The sequence below is a fragment of the Pogoniulus pusillus genome, chromosome 30 (assembly GCF_015220805.1).
Source record: "Pogoniulus pusillus isolate bPogPus1 chromosome 30, bPogPus1.pri, whole genome shotgun sequence".
In the NCBI taxonomy this organism is placed as follows: Eukaryota; Metazoa; Chordata; class Aves; order Piciformes; family Lybiidae; genus Pogoniulus; species Pogoniulus pusillus.
The window spans coordinates 1,636,704-1,663,318 of NC_087293.1; the positions used below are offsets into that span (position 1 = coordinate 1,636,704).

General features: G+C 56.8%; 1 protein-coding gene across 1 annotated transcript; it reads right to left on the bottom strand.

The window, feature by feature from the left end:
* Positions 1–1,780: 1,780 nt before the first annotated feature.
* On the bottom strand, positions 1,781–10,609 carry IQCD (IQ motif containing D). The gene is made up of 5 exons (XM_064168651.1): positions 10,411–10,609; positions 7,575–8,370; positions 5,158–5,391; positions 3,477–3,548; positions 1,781–2,414 (listed from the first exon to the last, which is right to left on the bottom strand). The coding sequence occupies exons 2-5, from the start codon at positions 8,265–8,267 to the stop codon at positions 2,121–2,123; spliced, it is 1,293 nt and encodes a 430-aa protein (XP_064024721.1). The 5' UTR covers positions 8,268–8,370; positions 10,411–10,609; the 3' UTR covers positions 1,781–2,120.
* Positions 10,610–26,615: the final 16,006 nt, after the last annotated feature.

Sequence of the window (26,615 nt, forward strand, 5' to 3'; positions counted from 1 at the left end):
TCAGAAAGTGTTCCACAACCTGGCACCCAGCTGAACACCTCTCCAGACAGGCTGCAACACCTGGAGGCAATATCTGGAGGTCTCAGACAAACTCTGAGACACAGAGGCATCAGAACCAGTGTCCAACAGCTCTTGCAACATCCCAATCTAAAAGCATGTCCAGGAGACAGTAAAATCCTGCTTGGCTGTGATCCTGGACAACCTGCTGTGGGTGCTCCTGCTTCAGCTGGGCACTCTCCAGAGGTTCCTTCCAACCCCCACCATGCTGGGATCCTGTGATCTTATGCCAAGAACTAAAGGGCTGTGGGTGTTTGTCAGCTGAGGAGCAGAGGAGCTGAGGAGCAAATCCACCCCAGACTACCCACATGGATACTGACATCTGAAAGTCTCCACAGATTCTGCATCCCTGTGTGGCCACAAACGAGGGGGAAAACCTCTTCCATACCTCTCCAGAAGGAGAGAAGAGCCCCACCTGATCCTGCCTGTCCAATCCTTCTGATCCCTTAGTGATTCCAGCACCTGCTTGGGATTGAGCCCTGCTCTGGACTGGACACAGGAGGGCAAAAATCCTGTGCTGTGTGTGTGGCATGTTACAGACCTGTCACACTGACCCTGTGACTCCTAACCAAAGCAAGAGTCAAGGACAAACTTGGCAGGCCCTCGTGTTCTGTAGTGAGGGTGCTGCTGTGGGATCTCCCCCTCCTCACGGTGAGCCCAGCCCCTGAACATCTCAGGTTACTCTTTGTCCTCAGCACAATGTCCTGCTCTCCACTTTGGCTTGCATTAGATGCTAAAGAGCTTCTCAGCCCTTCTGCCGTAGGTACCTATTCATGGCCAGTCGGAAGGACAGACAGGACAGAGGGACCTGGTGGCTCTCTGAGCTTTGCAGCAGTGTCCCTGGCCTGGCCTGGGCAGAGAGGCTGCAAGGAAAGGCTGCTGAAGCTGGAAGTGATCAGAGAACCACAGAATACATCTGGGTTGGAAGAGACCTCCAAGCTCATCCAGCCCAGTCCTTGACCCAGGGACTAAACCATGTCCCTGAGCACCACGTCCACAGAGGGACTGCAGCACTGCCCTGGGCAGCCTGTTCCAAGGTTGGAGAACCCTTCCAGTGCAGAACTATTTCCTGAGCCTCCCCTGGGGCAGCTTGGAACCATTTCCTCTGCTCTTGTCGCTTGTTACAAGGGAGAGGTTCCCTCCTCACTCCATCCTCCTTCCAGGGAGCTGCAGAGAGTGGAGTCTGGACCCAAAGTGCTGTTTGCTCCCAGCCTTGCTAAATGCAAACAATATGTGCAAGGAGGTGACCAGACCTTTATGGTAACTCCTGGCAGCCAGGTTTCCCAAGAAGATGGCACAGACAAGATGTGACACTCTCTCTGTGGCTCTCTCCATGCCCAATCTCAGTCCTGGTGAGCAGAAGTGTAGCATGAAATTGCTACACAGCCACTGAAAGTGGCAGACCGAGGGAGTAAAGCCACTTGGCTCATCCCTGCAGAAGGGAAAGGCTGCTCCTGAGGCCTTAGACACTGGAGAATCCAGGGGCCAGCGAGCTGTCAAAACAGGGATCTTCATGAACAGGGCTCAGGGAGTGGCTTGCAGGACTGGGAGCATTGCTGGTCTGTGCCACATCCCACCCTTCAGATGGCCTCTGCTGGAAACTGCAAACTGCCAGGGGCAGTGCCCAGTCCAGACTTGTGTCCCTTCTCTCACTGAGCACCACCAGTCCTGCAGCCTGTCGAAAGGGACATGGCCTCTGAAATCCACCTGAGGAAAGCCCATGTCAGCTGAGGGGAGGGCCTCATCCTGCCCCAGGAACTCTTTTATTCCTATCTTTAGTAAGGGTGCACAAGCAAGGTGTAAGCAGGGAGGCTAAAGCCAAGGAGACAAGACAGGAGCCTACACTCCTGGCTCAGGAGACATCCTCCTCCTTGCAGAGGTGGCAGAGCCAAAGCTTGGCTGGTGAGAGATGTCCTCCTGGCACCTCTCTGAGGCACTCTGACGGTGAGAGGCAGGCTCAGCACCGGCAAATGCCCTCTCAAGTGTGATGCTTTTGTCTTGAAGGTCTCAGTCCCAGCAGGAGCAGCAGCTTTGCCAGGAAGAGACAGAGCACGTTTGGTGCATTACTTCTTGGCCTTCTTGCCCTTGCCCTTGCCCTTGCCCTTGCCCTTCTTTGGCTTCTTTTTTAACTTGAAGAGGGAGCGCACTAAGTATCCTCTCCAGAAGGCCTGGATGCAGGTGGCAGCCAGAGTCTTGGTGTTCAGCTCCTCCAAAGCCTCCTCCTCCTCCTTCTGGCGTTTCCTGCGCTCCTCCTCGATCTGGGAGTACTCCTGGAGCAGCACAACACGTCTCTCCAGCAGCAGGGACAGCTGGGCCTTCTCCTCGCTGTAGGCACCAGAAACCTCCTCATACTCAGCCTAGCAAGGCAGAAGGTACCAAGTACAGCAACTCAGAGGATACTCAGCAGCTCTTGAACCCATCCCCACTCCAGGCAGCACCACGGCTGGGAGCTGAGCCCTTCCACAGGGACTCAAGGACACGTGTGCCCAGGGAATCCCATCAGATCGTGGACTCAGAGACTGCTTCCAGTTGGAACAGACAAATCATCATGGCAGGGACACCCCCTTCTTGCTAGACCAGCCTGCTCAACGCCTCATCTAGCCTGGCTCTGAACAGTTCCAGGGTTGTAGCCTCCACAGCTTCTCTGGGCAACCTGTCCCAGTGCCTCACCACCCTCGTGGGGAAGAATTTCTCCTAATGCCTCATCGACATTCAGCTTCTTCCAGTTTGAAGCCATTGCCCTGCATCCAGGCACTCTCTGCCTCTGCCAATAGTTCCTCTCCAGCTCTGGACTTCTGCCTGGGATTGGCCTGACCCAGATGCAGAACCTTTGAATCACAGAACTGTCAGAGTTGGAAGTGACCTCAAGGATCATCCAGTCCCAACCCCCTGCCATGGGCAGGGACACCTCACACTAGAGCAGGTTGCTCAGAGCCACATCCAGCCCAGCCTTAAAAACTTCCAGGGATGAGGCTTCCACCACCTCCTTAGGCAACCCCTTCCAGGCTCTCACCACTCTCACAGTGAAGAACTTCTTCCTAACATCCAATCTGAATCTCCCCACTTCTAGTTTTGCTCCATTCCCCTCAGTCCTATCACTCCCTGACACCCTAAAACCTCCTTCCTCAGCTTTCTTCTAGCCCCCTTCAGATCCTGGAAGGCCACAAGAAGGTCTCCTTGTAGCCTTCTCCTCTCCAGACTGATCCACCTCAACTCTCTCAGCCTGTCCTCACAGCAGAGCAGCTGCAGCCCTCTGACCATCCTCATGGCCCTTCTCTGGACACCTTCCAGCACCTCCAGATCCTTCTTGTAACCTTATCTTGTAACCTTGCCCTGTGACTTGTTGAACCTCATGCAGACTGCACTTGAATCTGCTCGAGCATCACCTCATGGGATGGCCAAGGCCCTCGCAGTGGTACCTGTTTCTCTCCCATGTCTGTGTTGTATTTCTGGATCCAGTTCACAATTTCTGTCTCCACTCTGCGCTTCCTCTGAAACACAAAGCAAGAGAGGTTCCCCGCGGGCCCCTGCAGCTGGCTGCAGAGCAGCCTGAGTTAGCAAACAGTGGAGCGCTGAGCCCCAGCACGGCCGCACTGGAGCAGAGCACCTCCTCCTTGTGGCAAGCTCCCTTCAGCGGACACCTGCTCTGCTCGTCCTGCTTTGATGATTCTCAAGGGACATTCCCCGGGGCCAAAAGGGCCTCGTTTGGTTTGGAGTGTGGGGCTGGGGGATTGCAAGGCAGCTGCAAGGTGCACTCTGCAGCAGGAAATGAGCATTTCCAACGGAATGTGGCAAGTCAGCCACGAACTGGGCCAGCCACCCTAAACCTGCAGCAACAGAGAGCTGCTAAACATGAAAGCAGGACAAAAGGGACCGGGGAGATGGTTCCTTTTACAAGAGGGAGCCTTCCAGCTGTAAACCAGTTTACCTGTGGGGGGTACTCCAGTATAAGCAGGTGCTGACGGCGTACCCCAAGCTGCTGTGTCTGTGCCTTGAGGAACCACCAAAAAGAAGATCAGCAGGAGACCATCACAAGTGCCACATGATCTGTGTGACTCTGATCCAGGACACCCCAAGGGCCATCATGAGGTCAGACTTCAGCTATTTAAGACCACAAAGGCAACCTTGGGCCACACAGGGTGTGCAGAGGAAGGGGAAGGAGACCGCAGTGGCCAGTACATCTGTCTGCCTGAGCATGAGCAAGAGCTGAGCAACTCACCGCCAAAGCCTGCAGGGCTGCAGGCTCAGGAGCGCCTCTCAAAGCCACTGCACTGAAGGAGGGGTAAGTGGGTGGAGCTGGCACTTTGTCCTGTGCTCTAACTTGCATTTGATGCTTTGCCCATGCCCAGCCCTGCTGCTACTTGGCTCTGCAGCATCCAACACCAGAGTGAACGCTGCCCCAGCACTGGGGTGTGTGCTCCTGCCCACGGGAAGCCAGTGCTTGCCTGGAGCAAATACCCAGCGGGAGCCAAACGAGGGGGGAGAACCCCACTCCTTGTGCAGTTCTAGATCCCTGTGCCCTGTGTGACCAGCAAGACAGGGCACAGCTCAGGGCAGAGCTGTTAATAAAGCAGCCTAAGCCTGCCTGCTGCTCCTCTTTCCTCCTCCTGTGTCTGCTCAGCTGAGGGATAAATCACATTTCTGCCTTGTTCAGCTCAGCCTGACTCCTTGGCTTGCAGCTTCAGCAAAGTGCCAGACAGAGTAGGAACAGCTCAGTTCCCCGGATCAGCTGCCACCAGCTCTGGAAGATGGCTTTATGCAGAGCCAGTCTGATGTTTGCTCTGCCCCCCCTGCACCGAAGCCTTGTTTAGCACAGGCCTTGCCCACCTTGCTGTCACCTCCCTCGCAGGGGACTGCGCAGCGCTGGATGAAGGTGTTTGCGCGGCTGGGTCAGCAGGCAGGGCAGGACCTGTCAGCAGGCTCCTTCCCTGCTGTCGCCGCAGGGCTGCTTTCCACTGGAGTCAGCAGAGCATGAGGACAGAGCAGGTACAGGCTGACAAGCACCATGTGCGTGCTGCCAGGAGCTGCCAGGGCCCACATGACTGCCCACAGCAGCCAGACCTGACAGCGCTGCAGAGGGGTTGAAATCTTCCCAGTTACCTGCTTCAGATCCAGCTCTGATGCTCGATGCTCCCGAATGAGGGCACTGAGCTGTGCTCCCAGCTGCTCAATGTCCTCCTGCAGCCTGGCACACTTGGCCTGGGAGAACTGAAGGTCATTTTCTTGCTGTTTATCTCCTTCCTGCTTCATCTGCTGGATGCCAGCCTTGCAGCCTTCAGCCAGATCTTGCACACTGGTTTTGAGGTCTTTGATCACTTGGTCCTTCTTGTGGATCTAGATCCAGAAAAAACAGAACAAAGAAAGCAAGAAATAGCAGTGAGAAATGCCAGTGAGGCATAAGGGGGGCAGGAGAAGCAAGGCACCCCTGCAAAGGTGGACGGGATCACCAGCAGGGTGGGCTTGGAAGGGACCTCTGGAGCTCAGCCAGTCCAACCCTCCTGCTCCAGCAGGGCACCCACAGCAGCTTGCCCAGGAGCACAATGGCCATGGAGAGTTGGAAGCTCTCCACACAAGGAGACTCCCCAGCCTCTCTGGGCAGCCTGCTCCAGGCCTCCAGCACCCTCACAACAAATAACTTTCTTCTTCTGGTCAGGAGGAAGCTCCTGGGTGCCAGTTTGTGCCCATTGCCCCTTGTCCTGTCTCTGGGCACCATTGACAAGAGTCTGGCCCTCCACAGTCCTTTTAGCTCTTGCTGAGCTAAAGATCCCTTCTAAGGCTGCTCTTCTGCAGGCTCAGCCCCAGGGCTCTCAGCCTTTACTCCTCACAGAGCTGCTCCAGGCCCCTCAAGATCTTTGTAGTTCACAGATCTAAGAAGAAACTCTGGTGATGTGGTAGCAGCAGGGACCTGCCACTGCCTGCTGAGGGAACAGAGTCAGATCTGCACGTGGATGACCTTCCCTCACTGCTGCTGTGTGAGCCTGGGAATAAAGGCAGAGAAAGAACAAACCATAGCAAGATCCCCTGGCACTGCTAGCTGAGGTAGAGCCAAAACCAGAGGTGCTGGAGTGAGCCTCAGGCTCTAGATGAGGCTCAGAGTGAGTGTCTGGGGGATGCAGCCCAGTGTGCTGCCTGAGAGAAACCCTCAGCTGGGCCCAGTGAGACAGATTTATTCATGATGCCCTGGACAAGCTGCCAAATCACACATAAAAGTCTCAAGTGTCTCAATTCATGATCTCCAGGGAGCAGAGGGGCTGGGGAAAGCAGGCCCTTGTCTCCTTTAGCACCATTCAGCACAGCAAACACATGACAAAACCTTCCCCTCAGACCCTTCTTGCAGGGAGGAGAAAGAAAAGCATTTTGAAATGCATACAACAAAGGATGGCTTGTCAGGAGGCCAGGGGCTGGCACAGCCCACAGGCTGGCAGAACAAGCCTGCAGAGTGCCCATTTGCTTATTGGTAACCTCAGCTGTCTTCACTGAAATCATGAAGAGTTCTTATCAGCAGAGGTTCACAGAATGGCTTGGATTGGAGGGCAACTTAAAGCTCAGCCAGTGCCAACTCCCTGCTGTGGGCAGGGACACCTTCCATCAGCCCAGGGTACTCAAGGCCTCATCCAGCCTGGCTTTGAACATCTCCAGGGAGGTTGTGGAGCACAGAAGCACCCAATGTGATCAAAGATCACATTGGGTGCTTCTGTGCTCCACAACCTCCCTGGAGGTGTTCAGTGATTCTGTGCTCCACAACCTCCCTGGGCAACCTGTGCCATTGTCTCCCCACCCTCACTCTCCAGAATTTCTTCCTCACTCTCCAGAATTTCTTCCTCATCTCCAGCCTAAATCTGCCCTCCTCAAGCTTCAATCCATTGTCCCTCATCCTGGCACTCCCAGCCCTTGCTAGAACTCCCTCCACAGCTCTCCTGCAGTCCCTTCAGGTGCTCTGAGGTCTGCCTGGAGCCTTCTTTTCTCCAGGCTGCACAGCTCCAACTCTCTCAGCCCATCATCACACACTGCTCACAGGCAACTCATGTTAGGGACTTGGAGGTCACATAAACGTTGGCTTTAAGCAATAGTGAAAGCAGAGCAAGACACTAAAAAATGGGTTTTAATCAGAGCAATCTCTCCCTGGAATGACTTTTCATCATTCCATCAGCACTGACCCAAGTCTGGAGCTGGCAGCTGGGCACTGCAGCCCTGCCAAAGCACCACGGCAGCAATTTGTGCCTGCCCTCCAGCTGCTCTTTAAACTCAGCCACTTGTGTCACTCAGGTTGGCCAGTGAGAGCAGGCCCCTGACATGTCAGATTGCAGTTGGTTGGTTGGGTTGTTTGAATCTAGCATGCAGTAAGCATTTTTCATGGTACTTTCTGATGACAACAGTGCCTTTAAATTTAGGGTCTGGTTTAGAAATCATGTCTGGAACTTCCTGTTTAGGAACTGCAAAGGAAGGGCTGAGGTTTTAGCTCACCAAAGTTTGGATTCTGTAACTCTTTGTTGGAAAACATTGCCACAGCATCATACCTCCTCCTCTCCAGCCTGGCAGGCTGCTGCCAGCTCTGCCTGGAGAGCTGCAATTGCTTCAGTGCTTTTCTTTATCTGCAGGGAGATGTCCTCCAGGAGCCGAAGCTTTTCTTCCTCTTCCACAGGACTCGTCAGGAGTCTTTCAACCATGAGATTCCTGAACTCCCCAAAGGCTTTGATAAACCCTTCAGCTGGTGACTTCCGTGCCCAGGTTTCCTGCCTCAGAGCCTGGCACAGGGAAGGGTTGGCCAGCAGGAGTCTCAGGACATCTCGAACAGAACGGGTGAGGCGTTGCTCTAGCAAGCAGAGGCAGCGCTGTTGCTCCTCAGCTCTCATGGGGGCCTCTCCCTCAGGGCTAGCAAGCAGCTGCTCCATTTCATTTGAAAGCTTCTGGTGCTGGATCAGGCTGTTTGTGATCTCAGGTCCCAGCACATCAGCAAACTTGTCCAGAGAGCTGATAATATGTGGAATCAAACTGCTCATCTCCAGCTTGGCAGCGGTCTCATCCAAGACAGTTATGATTCTTTCTGTCTCTGTGCTATCAGGGTGCAAATGACATGGCTCTAGCATCTTCAGCTCACCCAGTGGGATTGTTTCCTCCTCTGGAGTGGCCATGCCTGTAGCCAAGGGCTTTTTCCTTTGCTTCACATCCCCAGGTGGTGCTTGGAGTGCAGCTGGATCCTCTGTTGCCATGGCTTCAGTCAAACACTTGTGAGGCCTAGGATGTCTTGCACAAGGTGAGACTCAGCCATCTCTGCTGCTTCTGTCAGATATTCTTCTTTCTTGGGTTTTATCTCTGAAGAGAAGATGTGGTAACAGCATTAGAGGAACAGCATAGTATGGGAAAATGCAGGCATTTCAGATTCCACTGGGTTCTGAGCACAGGATCACCACATGGGGTTGTACAAAGAACTGGCCTCAGTGCCAGGGAGGGTGTGGAACACTCAGGGGAAAGGAGGAGAGCAATGGACACCTGACTCTGAAGAGTGGTGGGGAGCAAGTGCCCAGCCCCTGAGCAGCAGCTGAGGAGGGAGTGACACACTGCAGGCCTGCAGGCCCTGCAAGTGTATGGAGAGAGGCTCACAGGTGTATGGAGAGAGGCTCACAGGTGCATGGAGAGAGGCTCACAGGTGTGTGGAGAGAGGCTCACAGGAGTATGGAGAGAGGCTCACAGGTGTGTGGAGAGAGGCTCACAGGTGCGTGGAGAGAGGCTCACAGGTGTGTGGAGAGAGGCTCACAGGAGTATGGAGAGAGGCTCACAGGTGTATGGAGAGAGGCTCACAGGAGTATGGAGAGAGGCTCACAGGAGTATGGAGAGAGGCTCACAGGTGTATGGAGAGAGGCTCACAGGAGTATGGAGAGAGGCTCACAGGTGTGTGGAGAGAGGCTCACAGGAGTATGGAGAGAGGCTCACAGGAGTATGGAGAGAGGCTCACAGGTGTATGGAGAGAGGCTCACAGGAGTATGGAGAGAGGCTCACAGGTGCATGGAGAGAGGCTCACAGGTGTATGGAGAGAGGCTCACAGGAGTATGGAGAGAGGCTCACAGGAGTATGGAGAGAGGCTCACAGGTGTATGGAGAGAGGCTCACAGGAGTATGGAGAGAGGCTCACAGGAGTATGGAGAGAGGCTCACAGGTGTGTGGAGAGAGGCTCACAGGAGTATGGAGAGAGGCTCACAGGAGTATGGAGAGAGGCTCACAGGTGTATGGAGAGAGGCTCACAGGAGTATGGAGAGAGGCTCACAGGTGCATGGAGAGAGGCTCACAGGTGCGTGGAGAGAGGCTCACAGGAGTATGGAGAGAGGCTCACAGGTGCGTGGAGAGAGGCTCACAGGTGCGTGGAGAGAGGCTCACAGGTGCATGGAGAGAGGCTCACAGGAGTATGGAGAGAGGCTCACAGGTGCATGGAGAGAGGCTCACAGGAGTATGGAGAGAGGCTCACAGGTGCGTGGAGAGAGGCTCACAGGTACGTGGAGAGAGGCTCACAGGTGCGTGGAGAGAGGCTCACAGGAGTATGGAGAGAGGCTCACAGGTGCGTGGAGAGAGGCTCACAGGTACGTGGAGAGAGGCTCACAGGTGCATGGAGAGAGGCTCACAGGAGTATGGAGAGAGGCTCACAGGTGCGTGGAGAGAGGCTCACAGGAGTATGGAGAGAGGCTCACAGGTGCGTGGAGAGAGGCTCACAGGTGTATGGAGAGAGGCTCACAGGTGCATGGAGAGAGGCTCACAGGTGTGTGGAGAGAGGCTCACAGGTGCGTGGAGAGAGGCTCACAGGAGTATGGAGAGAGGCTCACAGGTGTGTGGAGAGAGGCTCACAGGTGCGTGGAGAGAGGCTCACAGGTGCGTGGAGAGAGGCTCACAGGAGTATGGAGAGAGGCTCACAGGTGTGTGGAGAGAGGCTCACAGGTGCGTGGAGAGAGGCTCACAGGAGTATGGAGAGAGGCTCACAGGTGTGTGGATGGGGGGGGGGGGGGGGGATTTGGGTGACCAGAGGAGCTGAGCTGACAGGGACCCGAGCGAGAAGAGGGCAATCAGAGGGCAGGTGTTGGGGGGAAACTGGGAGGGAGAGAAAGTGCGGAGCTGCGGACAGCAGGGTGCCAGGGGCACTCAGGGATCCGCTCCCGGGAGACAGCCAGAGAGCGGGGCACAGGCACGACCGGGCGAGGGGAAGTAGGCTCGGGAGCGCCGGGACCGGAGCATCAGGGTGGGGTTCCGAGGAGAGATCGGGGGCCTGGGGGTACAGCGCCGCAGGGAGGCTCGGGGAGGGTCGGGGGTGTCTCAGGGCTCAGCTCCCGGGGGACGTCGGTCTCGGGCTGCCTCCGGTTCCGCAGCGCACCCGGTCCCGATCCCGGCCCCGGCCCCGATTCCAATCCCGGTCCCGATCCCGGTTCCAATCTCCGTCCCGGCCCCGGTTCCAATCCCGGTCCCGATCCGGTCCTTCCTCCGCTCGCCGCCGCCGCGGCCCGCTCGCTCTGCTGCGCCTGTTGCTAGGCAACCCAGAGCGGGGGCGGGCCCTCTCCCGCCAGCCAATGGTGATCGGTTCCTGCCCACCTCCTAGCGCCGTCGCTCTCGTGATGGGCAGCGCCAGCGTCCAACGTACGGCAGCGCCGGACGGCCGGGAAGGGGCGGTCGCCATCTTGGCGGCGGCAGGGGCCGGGGGCGGTGGGAAGGGGAGTGCGCGGCCCTGGCGGGGACAGGGCTGCGCTGGGGGTAGTTACGCTGAGGGCAGGGCTGCGCTGAGGGCAAGGCTGCGCTGAGGGTAGGGTTACTCTGAGGGGAGGGCTGCGCTGAGGGCAGAGGTACGCTGAGGGTAACGCTGCGCTGGGGATAGGGCTGCGCTGAGGGTAGAGTTACGCCGAGGGTAACGCTGCGCTGAGGGTAGGGTTACTCTGAGGATAACGCTGCGCTGGGGGTAGTGCTGCGCTGAGGGTAGGGTTACGCCGAGGGTAGAGTTACGCCGAGGGTAACGCTGCGCTGAGGGTAGGGTTACTCTGAGGGTAGCGCTGCGCTGAGGGGAGGGCTGCGCTGGGGGCAGAGTTACGCTGAGGGTAGCGCTGCGCTGGGGGTAGTGCTGCGCTGAGGGTAGGGTTACTCTGAGAGTAGCGCTGCGCTGGGGGCAGAGTTACGCTGAGGGTTGCGCTGCGCTGGGGGTAGTGCTGCGCTGAGGGTAGGGTTACTCTGAGGGTAGCGCTGCGCTGAGGGGAGGGCTGCGCTGAGGGTAGGGTTACTCTGAAGGCAGGGCTGTGCTGAGGGCAGAGTTACGCTGAGGGCAGGGCTGCACTGAGGGTAGGGTTACTCTGAGGGTAGGGTTACTCTGAGGGTAGCGCTGCGCTGGGGGCAGAGTTACGCTGAGGGCAGGGCTGCGCTGGGGGGAGGGCTGCGCTGAGGGTAGGGTTACTCTGAGGGTAGCGCTGCTCTGGGGGTAGTGCTGCGCTGTGCTTTCCTGACAGCTTTAAAGCGGGGAAACGGCTTCCCGAGCAGCTTGGGGTCACAGCAGCCTCCCCCCCGGGCTCCCCGCAGTGCATTCCTCCGAGACCTAAAAATAAGACCGAGAATAAACCTGAGGCCCGCTGTGATCAAGGCTCCCGGGCCCTGCTCAGTCGTCAAAGAGCAGCAGTTAAGTAGGGGGTGAGTCGGTGCCCCGCAGCCGGGAGGGAGCTGGACGTGCTAATGAGCATGGGGAGCGCCTTGCCAGCTGCCCGCCGGGCAGAGAGATCAGGCAACGGCCACGGAGCCATCCACGGCACCCACTGGCTGCGACACGGAGCCTTGGCCGTGGGGCTGTGCTGAGGAGAGCTCAGGAGGGTAACGCTGTGCCGATCTGTGAGGTCTCTTCCAACCTTGGTGATACTGTGAGGTCGCTGCCTCTGGGCACAGGCAGGCTGACATTAAGGCTGTTTAGATGATGCCGACCTCAGCGACGCTTAGAGCGCACTGCAGTGTTAAATCAGACAGAGTCTGACAGGGCTTTGACACCAGCAAGCAAGAAATGACCCAAAGTGAACTATGGAAGAAAGCATTATAGAACCATAGAATGGGTTAGGCTGGAAGGGACCTCGAGGATCATCCAGTTCCAACCCCTTGCCGTAGGCAGGGACACCTCCCACTAGAACAGGTTGGCCTCATCCAGCCTGATCCTGAAGACCTCCAGGGAGGTTGTGGAGCACAGAAGCACCCAATGTGATCAAAGATCACATTGGGTGCTTCTGTGCTCCACAACCTCCCTGGGAAACCTGTGCCAGGCTCTCACCACCCTCAACCTGTGCCAGGCTCTCACCACCCTCAACCTGTGCCAGGGTCTCACCAGCTTCACTGTAAAGAACCCTTTCCTGACGTCTAGTTTGAATCTCCCCTCTGCCAATTTAAACCCTCGTCCTGTCATTACAAGACCTTGTCCATAGTCCTGCATTCCAGGCCATAAAAACACCCCTGAAGGGCAGTTGATGAAGATGCTGGTGCCGTGCATGCCCAGTGAGTTGGCACCTCAGGAGTGAGCAAGCCTTGCAAAGAGCACCCTGGAAAGGCCAGCACAAGCCCTGCTCTTGCCCTGCTGGGTGGTGTGTGAGAGGAACACATCCAGGCAGAGGATGGCTTTGGTTTCCCGAAGGACGCTTGGAAAGTTGCCACATTGCCAGCCCAGGCTGCCAACTCTGTCCATGGGCAAGAGCCAACGTGAAGCAGTGGCACGGTGGCTGTGGCACCCAGGGGGCAGCCTTGGCCCAGACCTCAGCCAGCGCAAGCCTTTGCTCATGGGAGCAGTCCCCTTCGCTCCTGTGTGCAGCGTGTTCCAAGCCCATCAGCAGTGCTCCAGCGCTGGGCACTGTGCCCACTGCTCCAGCATGTCACCAGCTTTTTGTCCTTTCCCTACACAAAGCAAACCGAGGGCTGGTGATGGACGCTGCAGTGGTGAGGATGGATGGGAGGATGCCCCTGGCCTGCCCTGGTCATCTGCCCCCTGTCGAGACTGGACCATGGCTCCTGTATGAGGTGCAGGAGGAGGACAGAGCTGTAAGGGTCAAGGCAGGAGCAGGCCTGTGTCAGCTCTGGGGTGTCAGGGTGCACGTATCCAGCTCACTGCCTCGCCAGGGAAGCAGTGCCTTACCCGTGGGTCACCTCCTGCCCTCAGTGACCCAACTAAAGATCTGACTCAAAGGCAACACCAGGATTCAGTGTGAGAATAAGTCTGGGCTTGGGTCCAAATGCTACAGCCCCTGGCACAAACCCTAAGCTGGGCCATTCCCAGCCTGCTTGTTCTAACTGCAGGTCTCAGACAGGCCTGGCTTGGCCTCAGCCTCCAACAGCTGTAAGCAAAGAGCTGTTCAGAAATGCCTTCTCCTGCTCTGATTTGGCAGGTGGGATCCTGTGATCACACTGGATCTGGCAGATCCGTGCTCTGCTGGCTGCAGCGCGGTCAGGAAAGGAGGCATTTAAGCCTGGCAGGGACAGGAGCATACAAAGGCAATGTGCTGTCAGCTGGGTGCTGCCGGCACAGCAGAGGAGCAGCCCTTGTGGGGAGGTGCTGCCTTGCCTGGCAGGGGCTCACGGGCAAGCCTTGCCCCGGTGAGACGCTGCCACTTGCCCTGCAGACCTGCTGGCAGCTGAAGCCCTCTTGGAAAGAATGTCTTTTTCTTTCCAAAAGCTGAGCTCTGCCTCTGCTCTCCAAGAAATGCAGGCTTGCAGCCCTGACCTGCAGGTGCCATCAGCCGCCTGTACCCCAAAGGGACAGAGGGTCCTTGGGACTCACAGGCAGAGAGGAAGAAGAGTGCAGAGCGGTGAATTGCGTCCAAAACTCCTCTCATGTGGGGAAGACCTGTGGAGCACTGCTGCTCCCTCCTGGATTTGGGTAGTCAGAGACATCCCAGGCTTACAGGTGGCGATGAGGGTGGTGACACATGGTTACATGATCACAGGCTCACAGCATGTCAGGGGCTGGAAGGGACCCAGAGAGAGCATCCAGTCCAACCCCCCTGCCAGAACAGGACCATACAATCTAGCTCAGGACACACAGGAGCACATCCAGACAGGCCTTGAAGGGCTCCAGAGAAGGAGACTTCACAACCTCTCTGGGCAGCCTGTGCCAGTGCTCTGGGACCCTTCCAGGCAAGAAGTTCCCCCTTGTGCTGAGCTGGAACCTCCTGTGCTGCAGCTTGCACCCATGACACTGTCCTGCAGCATCACTCACTGTGCCAAGCCAGCAGCAGCTCTTCTGCCAGGAAGGAAACCTGCTTGCCTTGGGAAGTGGATGAGAAGTCACCACAGCTGCATCAGTCCCACCTCACCCAGGACATAGAAACTCCTCCCACTCATCCTGAAATCATTCCCTGCATCCAAACCCACCGGACCACAGCATTGCCCTGGGCCAGAGATGCCCAAGAACCCAAGCTATGTGGGCAGAGGAGTGGTGTGGAGCAGTCAGAGCTGGGAAGGGAGATCTGAGAGAGCCTGGGTGCAGTACAGCCCAGGCACACTGCCCCCCATCATCCCAGCCCAGCTGTGCTCAGGCACAAAGGCCTTGGGACTGCAGAGCTGCCCATCAGAGGCCTCCCTGACCCACTTCAGCCCCACTCTGCAGGAGCTGAGTCCCTCTCCCGTGCAGCAGGCGAAGCAGAGTTCCGTCTGTGGGAGCAGGCAGGCTCGGTGATCCACTGGGAAGCCTGGGATCCACCTGGAAGCCTGGGGTCCATCCCAGCCTGGCTCTGCTCAGATCATTCCCCTCCTCCTGCTGCCTGCCGCCCGCTCAGGCATGGGGCAAGGGAAGGGAGGTCAGGGAGGGGTGGGTGGTGCCAGTGTAACTGATGGAGTGATGGCCAAAAGGCACACAACGATGCCTCCCTGCGGGCTGGGTGGCAGGCGTAGGGCACCAGTCCCTGCACTGCCTGGTGTCACTGTAGGGACAGTCCCCTCCTGTGCAGCTACAGTGGGGGCAGGAACTGATTCTCTGATGTGGTGGAAGGAATCTTCTGCTCCTCTGCACACCAGGAGCTCTGAAGGCACTGACCCTGTGTGGCCCTCGGCGCTGAGCTCTGGCTGAGCTGGAGGCACACAAGCACCTCGCAGGCTGCCCCTGCCCTGGCACAGAGCTCTCTGTGAGGAGCTGCTCCTCAGGACACCCTCAGGGGAGCCTGCTTGCTGCTCGCTGTGCCACACCAAGCCTTGCACCTGGCTCTGCTGGGAACGTGCTGCTCCAGCAGCCACGCCAAGCCCTGGGGGAGTCTGTGGTGCTGACTGATCCCTGCCCATGGCCCAGCTGCAGCACCAGCTATGGTCACTCCTTCTCGTCTCGTTTTCAGTGGGGTGTCTCTTGTCCATGTCATGAGGTGGGAAGGAGTCTGCGCTTCCCTTGGCCCCTAGAAAGGCTTGGGCAAGGCTCTGAGATTGTCCTAAGTACCAGTCAGGCCTTTTCTCAGGGCCTGTCTCCTGGCAGAGGGAGAGGGCACCTTTCCTGTGGGATCAGCTGTGCCCTGTGAGAGAGTGATTTCCCATTGCAATGGGCTGCCCAGGGAGGTGGTGGAGGCACCGTCCCTGGAGGTGTTGAAGCAAAGCCTGGATGAGGCACTTAGTGCCATGGTCTGGTTGACTGGCTAGGGCTGGGTGCTAGGTTGGACTGGATGAGCTTGGAGGTCTCTTCCAACCTGGCTGATTCCATGATTCTATGATTCTGTGATTCTGTGTTGCCTGATTCCCTCGCCAGCTAAGTCAGGGTTGAGTGTAGGTTAGCTAAAGCATGGCAGAGCTTGCCAAGAACCACCATGGGGACAACAGTTCCTGTTTCTGTGGTGGTGCCCAGGCAGACAGGCCCGGAGTGGTCCTTGGTTGTGCATAGTACAGAGGACTCAGCACACCGAGTGGCACTGCAGGGATGAGGAGGTGCAGCTGCTTGCCCAGGCACAGGCACACTGGCTGAGGCAGAGGGGACACCTGCCCAGCAGCCGTGGGGAGCTGGCACAGAAAGGAAGTCCCTCATAGCCGTGGCACATCTGGCTCTGTGAGGAGGAGAGCTGAGAGACCTGGGGCTGCTTAGAGGCTGGGGCCAGGCTCTTGTCAGCGGTGCCCAGCGACAGGACAAGGGCCAACAGGCACTCACTGGAACCCGGGAGGTTCCATCTGAAACCTCTTTGCTGTGGGGGTGAGAGAGGAGAGCAGCTGTAGCGGGGCTGTGGTAAGCGCTGAGCAAAGTGGCTCCTAAGGAGGGGCTGGAGGGGCTGGTCCAAGGCAAGCAGCCGGAGCAGCAGGGCGGCAGGCGGCTGGCAGCAGCGGCGCAGCTGAGAGGGGACACTGGCGCAGCAAGCAGCGCCCTCTGCAGGCAGCTGCGGGCAGCCACAAGCGCAGCAGCGGCAGGGCAGAGTCGCCCTGGGGGTACCGAGTCCAGCATGGTGGGGTTCAAAGGGACCTCCAGAGATCATCCAGTCCTAGCCTCCTGCTCCAGCAGGGCGCCCCAGGAGCACAATGGTCAGGGGAGGCTGGAAGCTCTCCAGAGAAGGAGACTCCACAACCTCCCCAGGCCTCCAGCACCTTGCATTGATAAACACTGAGGCTCACTGCCCCAGGGTGCTGTGGGGCTCAGAGACGTTCAGGAGAGCCCAAAATCCCTGTGGGACGAGGCTGCTGCAGCCCAGGCTGCTGAGAGCTGGAGCAGATCGGCTGCAGCAGCCTGTGCTGGGGCTTGCCTGGGTGGCACATTTCCCAGCTGCCAGAGCCAGGCTCTCCAGGCAGTGTTCAAACAACAGCTCAGGTGTTGCTTGGTAACACCTGAACGTCGGAACCAAACCCAGAAGCTTTAAACCAGTCCTTTTCTCACAGCATCTTCCCACAGGGAGAACCCTGGGGGTGGCCAGCACAGGTCACCCCTGGATGGCAACCTCCAGGCTCCTCTCTAAAACTTGATGGCATCAGTTTCTTTGTGGCACTTCCCTGCTTTTCACCTCAGCACATCTCTTCCTGCATTTCAGTGCTACTGAAGCCCAGCTGAGGAAGACAGACACCTCTCTGACCCCCAGAGAAGGACTAAGGGAGAGAGGCTGATAGGCTGGGAAAGAAACTGAACAGACTTCAATGGGAATGGGAACAGAGAAATGAAAGAGATACAAACCAGTGTTGGAAAAACCAAACCTCCAGGCCCTGGGGACCTTGGTGGCCCTCTGAGGGACTTCTCCTGGCAAAGCAGTGTTGTGCCAGCCCCTTCCCTTGGGGCTCAGTGCAGAGGAGATGGCACACCCCTTCAGAAGGTATGGTGTCAGGGAGGGGGTGGGAGCTGGGAAGGAAGGGCTCACAAGGACCCACGGCCACCGACGAACCAGCTGTTGGTGTCAGGGAGGTGGAAAAGGTGGGGCAGCAGCTGGCCACCCAGCTGGTGTCAGCTGCAGTGGTCCTGCTGCTGGTGGGGCACTGGCACAGCACCCAGGCTGAGCCAAGCAGCCACCAGCCCATTCCTCTCCCCCCACCATTGCCCCTCTGGGTACCTGCAGTAGCCAAGCAGCTCCTTGCTGGGCACAAACCAGCGGCACCGGTAACCCCTCGGGTCCACATGAGGAGCCAGCCCTTGTACGTGCTGGCCAGGGCAGCAGGCAGCACCCCCGCTGCTCCCCAGCACCCTGCTTCCACGCTCCTGACAGGCAGGTGGGGACAGTGCTGAGGAGAGAAACCAGCCTGTGGGCACTGCTGGCAGTGCCACACAGCACAGCCACCTTCCCCAGACACCCTGCGGCTCCACTCCACTTCTGAGTGCATCCACCTGCACAGGCCCCTGCTCATCCTGCAGGTGGGTACACTGTATGAGCTCCTGCTTGTCTTCAGGTGGATCCACCTGCACAGGCTCCTCTCATCCTGCAGGTGGGTACACTGTATGAGCTCCTGCTTGTCTTCAGGTGGATCCACCTGCAGGGCCTCCTCATCTTTGAGTTGATATACCCTGCAGTGGCCATCGTGGAGGCAAATCTATATCCCTGAGTTCATCCTTGTCTTCATGTGGATCCATGTCCATCCTCCTTAAGTTCACACTATCACAGTATCATCAGAGTTGGAAGAGACCTCACAGATCATCAAGTCCAACCCTTTACCACAGAGCTCAAGGCCAGACCATGGCACCAAGTGCCACGTCCAGTCCTGCCTTGAACAGCTCCAGGGACGGCGACTCCACCACCTCCCCGGGCAGCCCATTCCAGTGTCCAATGACTCTCTCAGGGAAGAACTTTCTCCTCACCTCCAGCCTAAATCTCCCCTGGCGCAGCCTGAGGCTGTGTCCTCTTGTTCTGGTGCTGGCCACCTGAGAGAAGAGAGCAACCTCCTCCTGGCTACAACCACCCCTCAGGTAGTTGTAGACAGCAATGAGGTCTGCCCTGAGCCTCCTCTTCTCCAGGCTAACCAATCCCAGCTCCCTCAGCCTCTCCTCGTAGGGCTGTGCTCAAGGCCTCTCCCCAGCCTCGTTGCCCTTCTCTGGACACGCTCAAGCATCTCAATGTCCCTCCTAAACTGGGGGGCCCAGAACTGAACACAGGACTCAAGGTGTGGTCTAACCAGTGCAGAGTACAGGGGCAGAATGACCTCCCTGCTCCTGCTGGCCACACCATTCCTGATGCAGGCCAGGATGCCACTGGCTCTCTTGGCCACCTGGGCACACTGCTGGCTCATGTTCAGGTGGGTATCAATCAGCACCCCCAGATCCCTCTCTGTCTGGCTGCTCTCATCCACTCCGACCCCAGCCTGTATCTCTCCATGGGGTTGCTGTGGCCAAAGTGCAGCACCCTGCACTTGGAGCTATTGAACCCCATCCCCTTGGACTCTGCCCATCTGTCCAGGTGGTCAAGGTCCTGCTGCAGAGCCCTTCTGCCCTCCAACCCAGCCACATCTGCCCCCAGCTTGGTGTCATCTGCAAACTTGCTGATGACTGACTCCATGCCCTCATCCAGATCATCTGTGAAGATGTTAAAGAGGATGGGGCCCAGCACTGATCCCTGAGGGACACCACTAGTGACAGCTGCCAGCTGGATGTGGCACCATTCACCACCACTCTCTGGGCTCTGCCCTCCAGCCAGTTCCTAACCCAGCACAGAGTGTTGCCATCCAAGCCATGGGCTGACAGCTTAGCCAGCAGTTTGCTGTGGGGGACAGTGTCAAAGGCCTTGCTGAAGTCCAGATAGACTACATCCACAGGCCTCCCCACATCCACCAAGCAGTCACCTGATCATAGAAGGAGATCAGGTTGGAGAGGCAGGATCTGCCCTTCCTAAACCCATGCTGGCTGGACCTGAGCCCTTTGCCATCCCTCAGGTGTGCTCTTATCACCCCCAAGCTAACCTGCTCCATCAGTTTCCCTGGCACTGAGGTCAGGCTGACAGGTCTGTAGTTCCCAGGTTCCTCCATCCGACCCTTCTTGTGGATGGGGACCACGTTGGCAGTTTCCAGTCTCCTGGGACCTCTCTGGTGAGCCAGGACTGCTGGAAAATGATGGAGAGTGGCTTGGCCAGCTCAGCTGCCAGCTCTCTCAGCACCCTGGGATGGATCCCATCTGGTCCCATGGACTTGTGGGTGTCCAGGTGGCTCAGCAGGTCCTGAACTAATTCCTCATGAATTTCCAGGGGAACACACTGCTCCCCGACCCCATCCCCCAGCTCAAGAGGCCTCTTGCCCTGAACTCCTCCCTCCTTGCTGTTGAAAACTGAGGTGAAGAAGGCATTCAGGACCTCAGCCTTTTCTACATCATCAGTTATAGTGTTCCCCTCCTGGTCCAGTAAGCAGTGGAGGCTCTTCTTGCCCTTCTTTTTAGCATTGATACATTTATAAAAGTGCTTTTTATTATCCTTCACAGAGGTGGCAGCCTAAGTTCTAACTGGGCCTTAGCCTCTCTAATTTTTCTCCTGCATAATCTGGCTACCTCCTTAAACACGTCAGGAGAAGCCTTCCCTCCTTCCAGAGGTGATACACCCTCTTTTTCTCCCCCAGTTCCTTCAGGAGCTCTTTGCTCATCCAGGCTGGTCGCCTCCCCCTGCGGCTCATCTTTCGGCACATGGGAACTGCCAGCTCCTGTGCCTTCAAGAGCTCCTGTTTAAAGTGGGTCCAACTATCCTGGACCCCTTTGTTCCCAAGGACTGCTGCCCAGGGGACTTTGGAAATAAGTTTCTTAAGCAAATTGAAGTTTGCCCTCCGAAAGTCCAAGGTGTAGGTTTTGTTGTAGTGCCTCCCTGCCTCCCTGCATATTGAAAACTCCACTAACTCCTGATCACTACACCCCAGGCAGCCTCCCACTGCCTCATCTCCTACCAGCCCTTCTCTGTTGGACAGCAGCAGGTCAAGCTGAGCTTGACCCCTAGTAGGCTCACTTAACAGCTGGGTCATGAAACTGTCCTCCATGCACTCTAGAAATCTCCTGGACTGCCTCCTCTCTGCTGAATTAAGTTCCCAGCAGATATCTGGCAGGTTAAAGTCACCCACAAGGACAAGATCTGAAGATCTTGAGACAGCCTCCAACTGTTTGTAAAATATCTCAACTGTTTCCTCATCCTGGTTGGGTGGTCTGTAACAGACTCCAACCAGGATGTCAGATTTGTTAGTCCTCCCTCTGATTTTAACCCACAAGCTCTCAACCCCTTCGTCCCTCACCTCAAGCTCAGTGGCAAGGAGTGACTCCCTAATATACAGAGCCACCCCTCCTCCTCTTCTCCCTTGCCTATCTCTCCTGAAGAGGCTGTATCCCCCCAGTATAGCAGCCCAGTCATGCCTGTCATCCCACCAAGTGTCTGAAATGGCAACTATCTCATAGTCACCCTGGTGGACCAGGACTTGCAGTTCCTCCTGCTTGTTACCCAAGCTGTGTGCATTGGTGTAGATGCACTTCAGCTGGGCTCTGGGTTCCCCAATTGTCCTTAGTTTCCTTCCCACTGTCTCCTTCTCAGAGAGAGTAATTGCCTCACCCACCCCCTTCAGACCTAGTTTAAAGCCTGCCTGATGAGCCCTGCCAACTCCAGTGCCAGGACTCTCCTGCCTCTCCTAGACAACTGCACCCCATCAGGATCGAGCAGGTCTGGCTCAGTAAAAGTTCCCCCATGGTCGAAGAAGCCAAAGTGCCTCCTCTCACACCATCCCTTGAGCCAGCTGTTGATGTCATAGGTTCTGCTGTTCCTCTCTGTGAACTCCCTCGCCACAGGGGGGACTGAGCAGAACACCACCTGTGCTCCTGCCCCAGCTATCCATTTCCCCAGGGCCTTGAATTCCTTTTTAATTGCCCTGGTGCCCTTCTTCTCGATCTCATCCCTGCCAGCCTGTATTACCAGCAAGGGGTAATAATCAGAGGGCTGGATTAGGTTAGGGAGCCTCCTGGTGATGTCCCTAACCCGGGCACCAGGAAGGGAGCAGACCTCCCTGTGAGATGGGTTGGGACAACAAATGGGTCCCTCTGTCCCACTCAAAACTGAGTCCCCAACAACTATGACCCTTCTCTTTTTCTTGTTTTTTGTGGAGCTAGTCACCACAGTTGGTGGGGACTGCTCCACCCTAGGCAATGTCACAGTTGGATGCTCCTCAGCGCTCTCATCCTCTGTGCCCTCTGTGTGCAGGGCCTCATACTTGTTGTGCAAGGGCAGAGGAAGAGGAGGAGAGGGCCGGGGTGGACTTCTCTTACTGCCTCTGACAGGGATTTGTATCCATCCCTCACTGTTTCCAGGGGCAGATCCCTTAGCAGGGGCGATCTGCAGTGCCTGCTCCCACAGATCCAGCTCCCTTTCATTTTCCCTTATCGACCTGAGCCTGGATACTTCATCCTTCAGCTCAACCACCTCATCTTTCCATTCTGCCACCAAAGTGAGCAGGAAGTTCACCTGCTCACACCTGGCACAATTGTTCTCCCCTTCCCCTTCTGCAGCAAGTGAGAGGCTCCAGCACTCCCTGCAGCCAGTAGCCTGGACTCCTGTGTGTTCCAGGCTTGAGTCTGTCTGTGTGCACACGCTTTTCCTGCCCTTCGTAGTGCAAGTGACAGGCAGAGTGCACAGTGATACTGACAGTCAGAAACAGAAGGAGGAAAAAAAACAAACAACAAAAACAAAAACAAACAAACAAAAAAAGCTCCCAGCTGCAGGAGACCTGGCTCTGCAGCCACAATGGAGCAGCAGAACAGAGCAGAAAACCCGAGCTCAGCAGCAGTGCCTGCAGTGCTCTCGATCGGCTCTGCAGCCACAATGGAGCAGCAGAACAGAGCAGAAGATCCGAGCTCAGCAGCAGTGCCTGCAGTGCTCTCTCTATCGGCTCTGCAGCCACAATGGAGCAGCAGAACAGAGCAGAAGATCTGAGCTCAGCAGCAGTGCCTGCAGTGCTCTCTCTATCGGCTCTGCAGCCACAATGAAGCAGCAGAACAGAGCAGAAAACCCGAGCTCAGCAGCAGTGCCTGCAGTGCTCTCTCTATTGGCTGTGCAGCCACAATGGAGCAGCAGAACAGAGCAGAAGATCCGAGCTCAGCAGCAGTGCCTGCAGTGCTCTCTCGATCGGCTCTGCAGCCACAATGGAGCAGCAGAACAGAGCAGAAAACCCGAGCTCAGCAGCAGTGCCTGCAGTGCTCTCTCTATTGGCTCTGCAGCCACAATGAAGCAGCAGAACAGAGCAGAAGGCCCGAGCTCAGCAGCAGTGCCTGCAGTGCTCTCTCGATCGGCTCTGCAGCCACAATGGAGCAGCAGAACAGAGCAGAAAACCCGAGCTCAGCAGCAGTGCCTGCAGTGCTCTCTATCGGCTCTGCAGCCACAATGGAGCAGCAGAACAGAGCAGAAAACCCGAGCTCAGCAGCAGTGCCTGCAGTGCTCTCTCTATTGGCTCTGCAGCCACAATGGAGCAGCAGAACAGAGCAGAAGACCCGAGCTCAGCAGCAGTGCCTGCAGTGCTCTCTCGATCGGCTCTGCAGCCACAATGGAGCAGCAGAACAGAGCAGAAAACCCGAGCTCAGCAGCAGTGCCTGCAGTGCTCTCTCTATTGGCTGTGCAGCCACAATGGAGCAGCAGAACAGAGCAGAAGATCTGAGCTCAGCAGCAGTGCCTGCAGTGCTCTCTCTATTGGCTCTGCAGCCACAATGGAGCAGCAGAACAGAGCAGAAGATCTGAGCTCAGCAGCAGTGCCTGCAGTGCTCTCGCGATCGGCTCTGCAGCCACAATGGAGCAGCAGAACAGATCACAACACCCGAGCTCAGCAGCAGTGCCTGCAGTGCTCTCTATCGGCTCTGCAGCCACAATGGAGCAGCAGAACAGAGCAGAAAACCCGAGCTCAGCAGCAGTGCCTGCAGTGCTCTCTATCGGCTCTGCAGCCACAATGGAGCAGCAGAACAGAGCAGAAAACCCGAGCTCAGCAGCAGTGCCTGCAGTGCTCTCTATCGGCTCTGCAGCCACAATGGAGCAGCAGAACAGAGCACAAAACCCGAGCTCAGCAGCAGTGCCTGCAGTGCTCTCTATCGGCTCTGCAGCCACAATGGAGCAGCAGAACAGAGCAGAAAACCCGAGCTCAGCAGCAGTGCCTGCAGTGCTCTCTATCGGCTCTGCAGCCACAATGGAGCAGCAGAACAGAGCAGAAAACCCGAGCTCAGCAGCAGTGCCTGCAGTGCTCTCTATCGGCTCTGCAGCCACAATGGAGCAGCAGAACAGAGCACAAAACCCGAGCTCAGCAGCAGTGCCTGCAGTGCTCTCTATCGGCTCTGCAGCCACAATGGAGCAGCAGAACAGAGCACAAAACCCGAGCTCAGCAGCAGTGCCTGCAGTGCTCTCTATCGGCTCTGCAGCCACAATGGAGCAGCAGAACAGAGCAGAAAACCCGAGCTCAGCAGCAGTGCCTGCAGTGCTCTCTCTATTGGCTCTGCAGCCACAATGGAGCAGCAGAACAGAGCAGAAGACCCGAGCTCAGCAGCAGTGCCTGCAGTGCTCTCTCTATTGGCTCTGCAGCCACAATGGAGCAGCAGAACAGAGCACAAAACCCGAGCTCAGCAGCAGTGCCTGCAGTGCTCTCTCTATTGGCTCTGCAGCCACAATGGAGCAGCAGAACAGAGCAGAAAACCCGAGCTCAGCAGCAGTGCCTGCAGTGCTCTCTCTATTGGCTCTGCAGCCACAATGGAGCAGCAGAACAGAGCAGAAGACCCGAGCTCAGCAGCAGTGCCTGCAGTGCTCTCTCGATCGGCTCTGCAGCCACAATGGAGCAGCAGAACAGAGCAGAAAACCCAAGCTCAGCAGCAGTGCCTGCAGTGCTCTCTCTATTGGCTGTTCAGCCACAATGGAGCAGCAGAACAGAGCAGAAGATCTGAGCTCAGCAGCAGTGCCTGCAGTGCTCTCTCTATTGGCTCTGCAGCCACAATGGAGCAGCAGAACAGAGCAGAAGATCTGAGCTCAGCAGCAGTGCCTGCAGTGCTCTCGCGATCGGCTCTGCAGCCACAATGGAGCAGCAGAACAGAGCACAAAACCCGAGCTCAGCAGCAGTGCCTGCAGTGCTCTCTATCGGCTCTGCAGCCACAATGGAGCAGCAGAACAGAGCAGAAAACCCGAGCTCAGCAGCAGTGCCTGCAGTGCTCTCTATCGGCTCTGCAGCCACAATGGAGCAGCAGAACAGAGCAGAAAACCCGAGCTCAGCAGCAGTGCCTGCAGTGCTCTCTATCGGCTCTGCAGCCACAATGGAGCAGCAGAACAGAGCAGAAGATCCGAGCTCAGCAGCAGTGCCTGCAGTGCTCTCTCTATCGGCTCTGCAGCCACAATGGAGCAGCAGAACAGAGCAGAAGATCCGAGCTCAGCAGCAGTGCCTGCAGTGCTCTCTCTATCGGCTCTGCAGCCAAAGTTACGGACTCAAGCAGCATGGTCTCCCCCTCATCCTCAGGTGGATCCAGCTATGTGGTTTCCTTACCTTCCACAGTATCTGACTGCATTGGCTTCACCTTATCTTTAGGTGGATCTACCTGTGTGAGCTCTTCTTCACCTTGAGGGGGATCCACCTGCGTGGGCTCCCCCTCACCTTTAGGTTAGGAAGTTACCTTAGTAACTTCCCTGCCTCAGACACCTGTTTCATTTACTGTTAAACTTCTTAACTTCCAAATCGAGAGAGATGAATCTCTTTGGCTGTACTTTGTCGTTTCCTCTCGCTCCATCTAATTCCTTTCCCTTGGGAGAGAAGGGGGCAGAGGGAAGGGCGCTCTAGGAATTGCTTTTTGTTCTGCCAAGTTTATTTGAGTCTCTGGGAATTTAAATCAGAACTGAGACAAGGTGGATCCACCTGCGTGGGCTGCTCCCCATCTTTAGGTGGATCCACCTAGGTGGGCTGCTCCCCATCTTTAGGTGGATCCACCTAGGTCGGCTGCTCCCCATCTTTAGGTGGATCCACCTGCGTGGGCTGCTCCTCATCTTTAGGTGGATCCACCTGCGTGGGCTGCTCCCCATCTTTAGGTGGATCCACCTGCGTGGGCTGCTCCCCATCTTTAGGTGGATCCACCTAGGTGGGCTGCTCCCCATCTTTAGGTGGATCCACCTAGGTTGGCTGCTCCCCATCTTTAGGTGGATCCACCTGCGTGGGCTGCTCCTCATCTTTAGGTGGATCCACCTGCATTGGCTCTTCTTGGTCCTTAGGTGGATCCACCTGCATTGGCTCCTCTCCATCTTTAGGTGGATCCACCCGCGTGGGCCCCACCCCCCCAGCTACATCAGCACCAGCTCCACCAGCCAGGCACAGAGTACCCACCCAGCTGGTGCCAGCTGCAGTGACCATGCCAATGGTGGGACTCTGCCAGGCACTTCTCTGGCACCTTGTCAGTGGTGGTGTGGAGGGGAGGCCTGGGCTGATGTAGTGGTGCCAGGGGTAGCCATCCTGGAGGTGGATCTGCATCCACTGCTTTATCCTGGTCTTCAGGAATCCGCCTGCATGGGATCCCCCTTCAGGAGGATCCATCTCCCTCTGACCCTCCTTCTTTTCCAGTGGATCCCTCTGCATGGCTTCTGCTTCATCTTCAGGTGGATCCACATCCATTGGTCCCTCTTCTGCTCTGGTAGTTCAGCCTGCATGGGCTCCTCACCCTCAGCTTGCTATACCTGCATGGACCATCCTGGAGCTGAACTTGCATCCATTAGTTCATCTCTATCCTTCTTACCTTCCAGGATCAGCCTGCATGGGATCCTTCTTATCCTCAGGTGGATCCAAGCTGCATGGACTTCTTATCTTCAGATGGATCCAGCTGCATGGGATCCTCCTTTATGAGGTTCCATCTCCTTCTCTTGCTCCTTATTTTCAGGTGGATCCGTCTGCATGAGAGGATCCCCCTCTACTGGTTCCTCTTTGTCCTCAGATTCATCCACCTCCATGGTCTCCTCCTTGTCTTTATTTGGATCCATGTTCATGTGCTGCTTGTCATCTCAGAGTGGGTCCACCTGAATCTCCACCACACTTGCAACAAGCTGTGTTCCAAGAGGGTTGAGTACCATGGAGCTGATGGTGGCTCTCCTCAGATGCTGCCTCCCTGCTTCCTAAATCTGCTTCTCTGGCTGCCCACACAGGGGTGGGCCACAGCTGCTGTGGGACCTCTTCATGCCAGGCACTGTGGCATTGGCT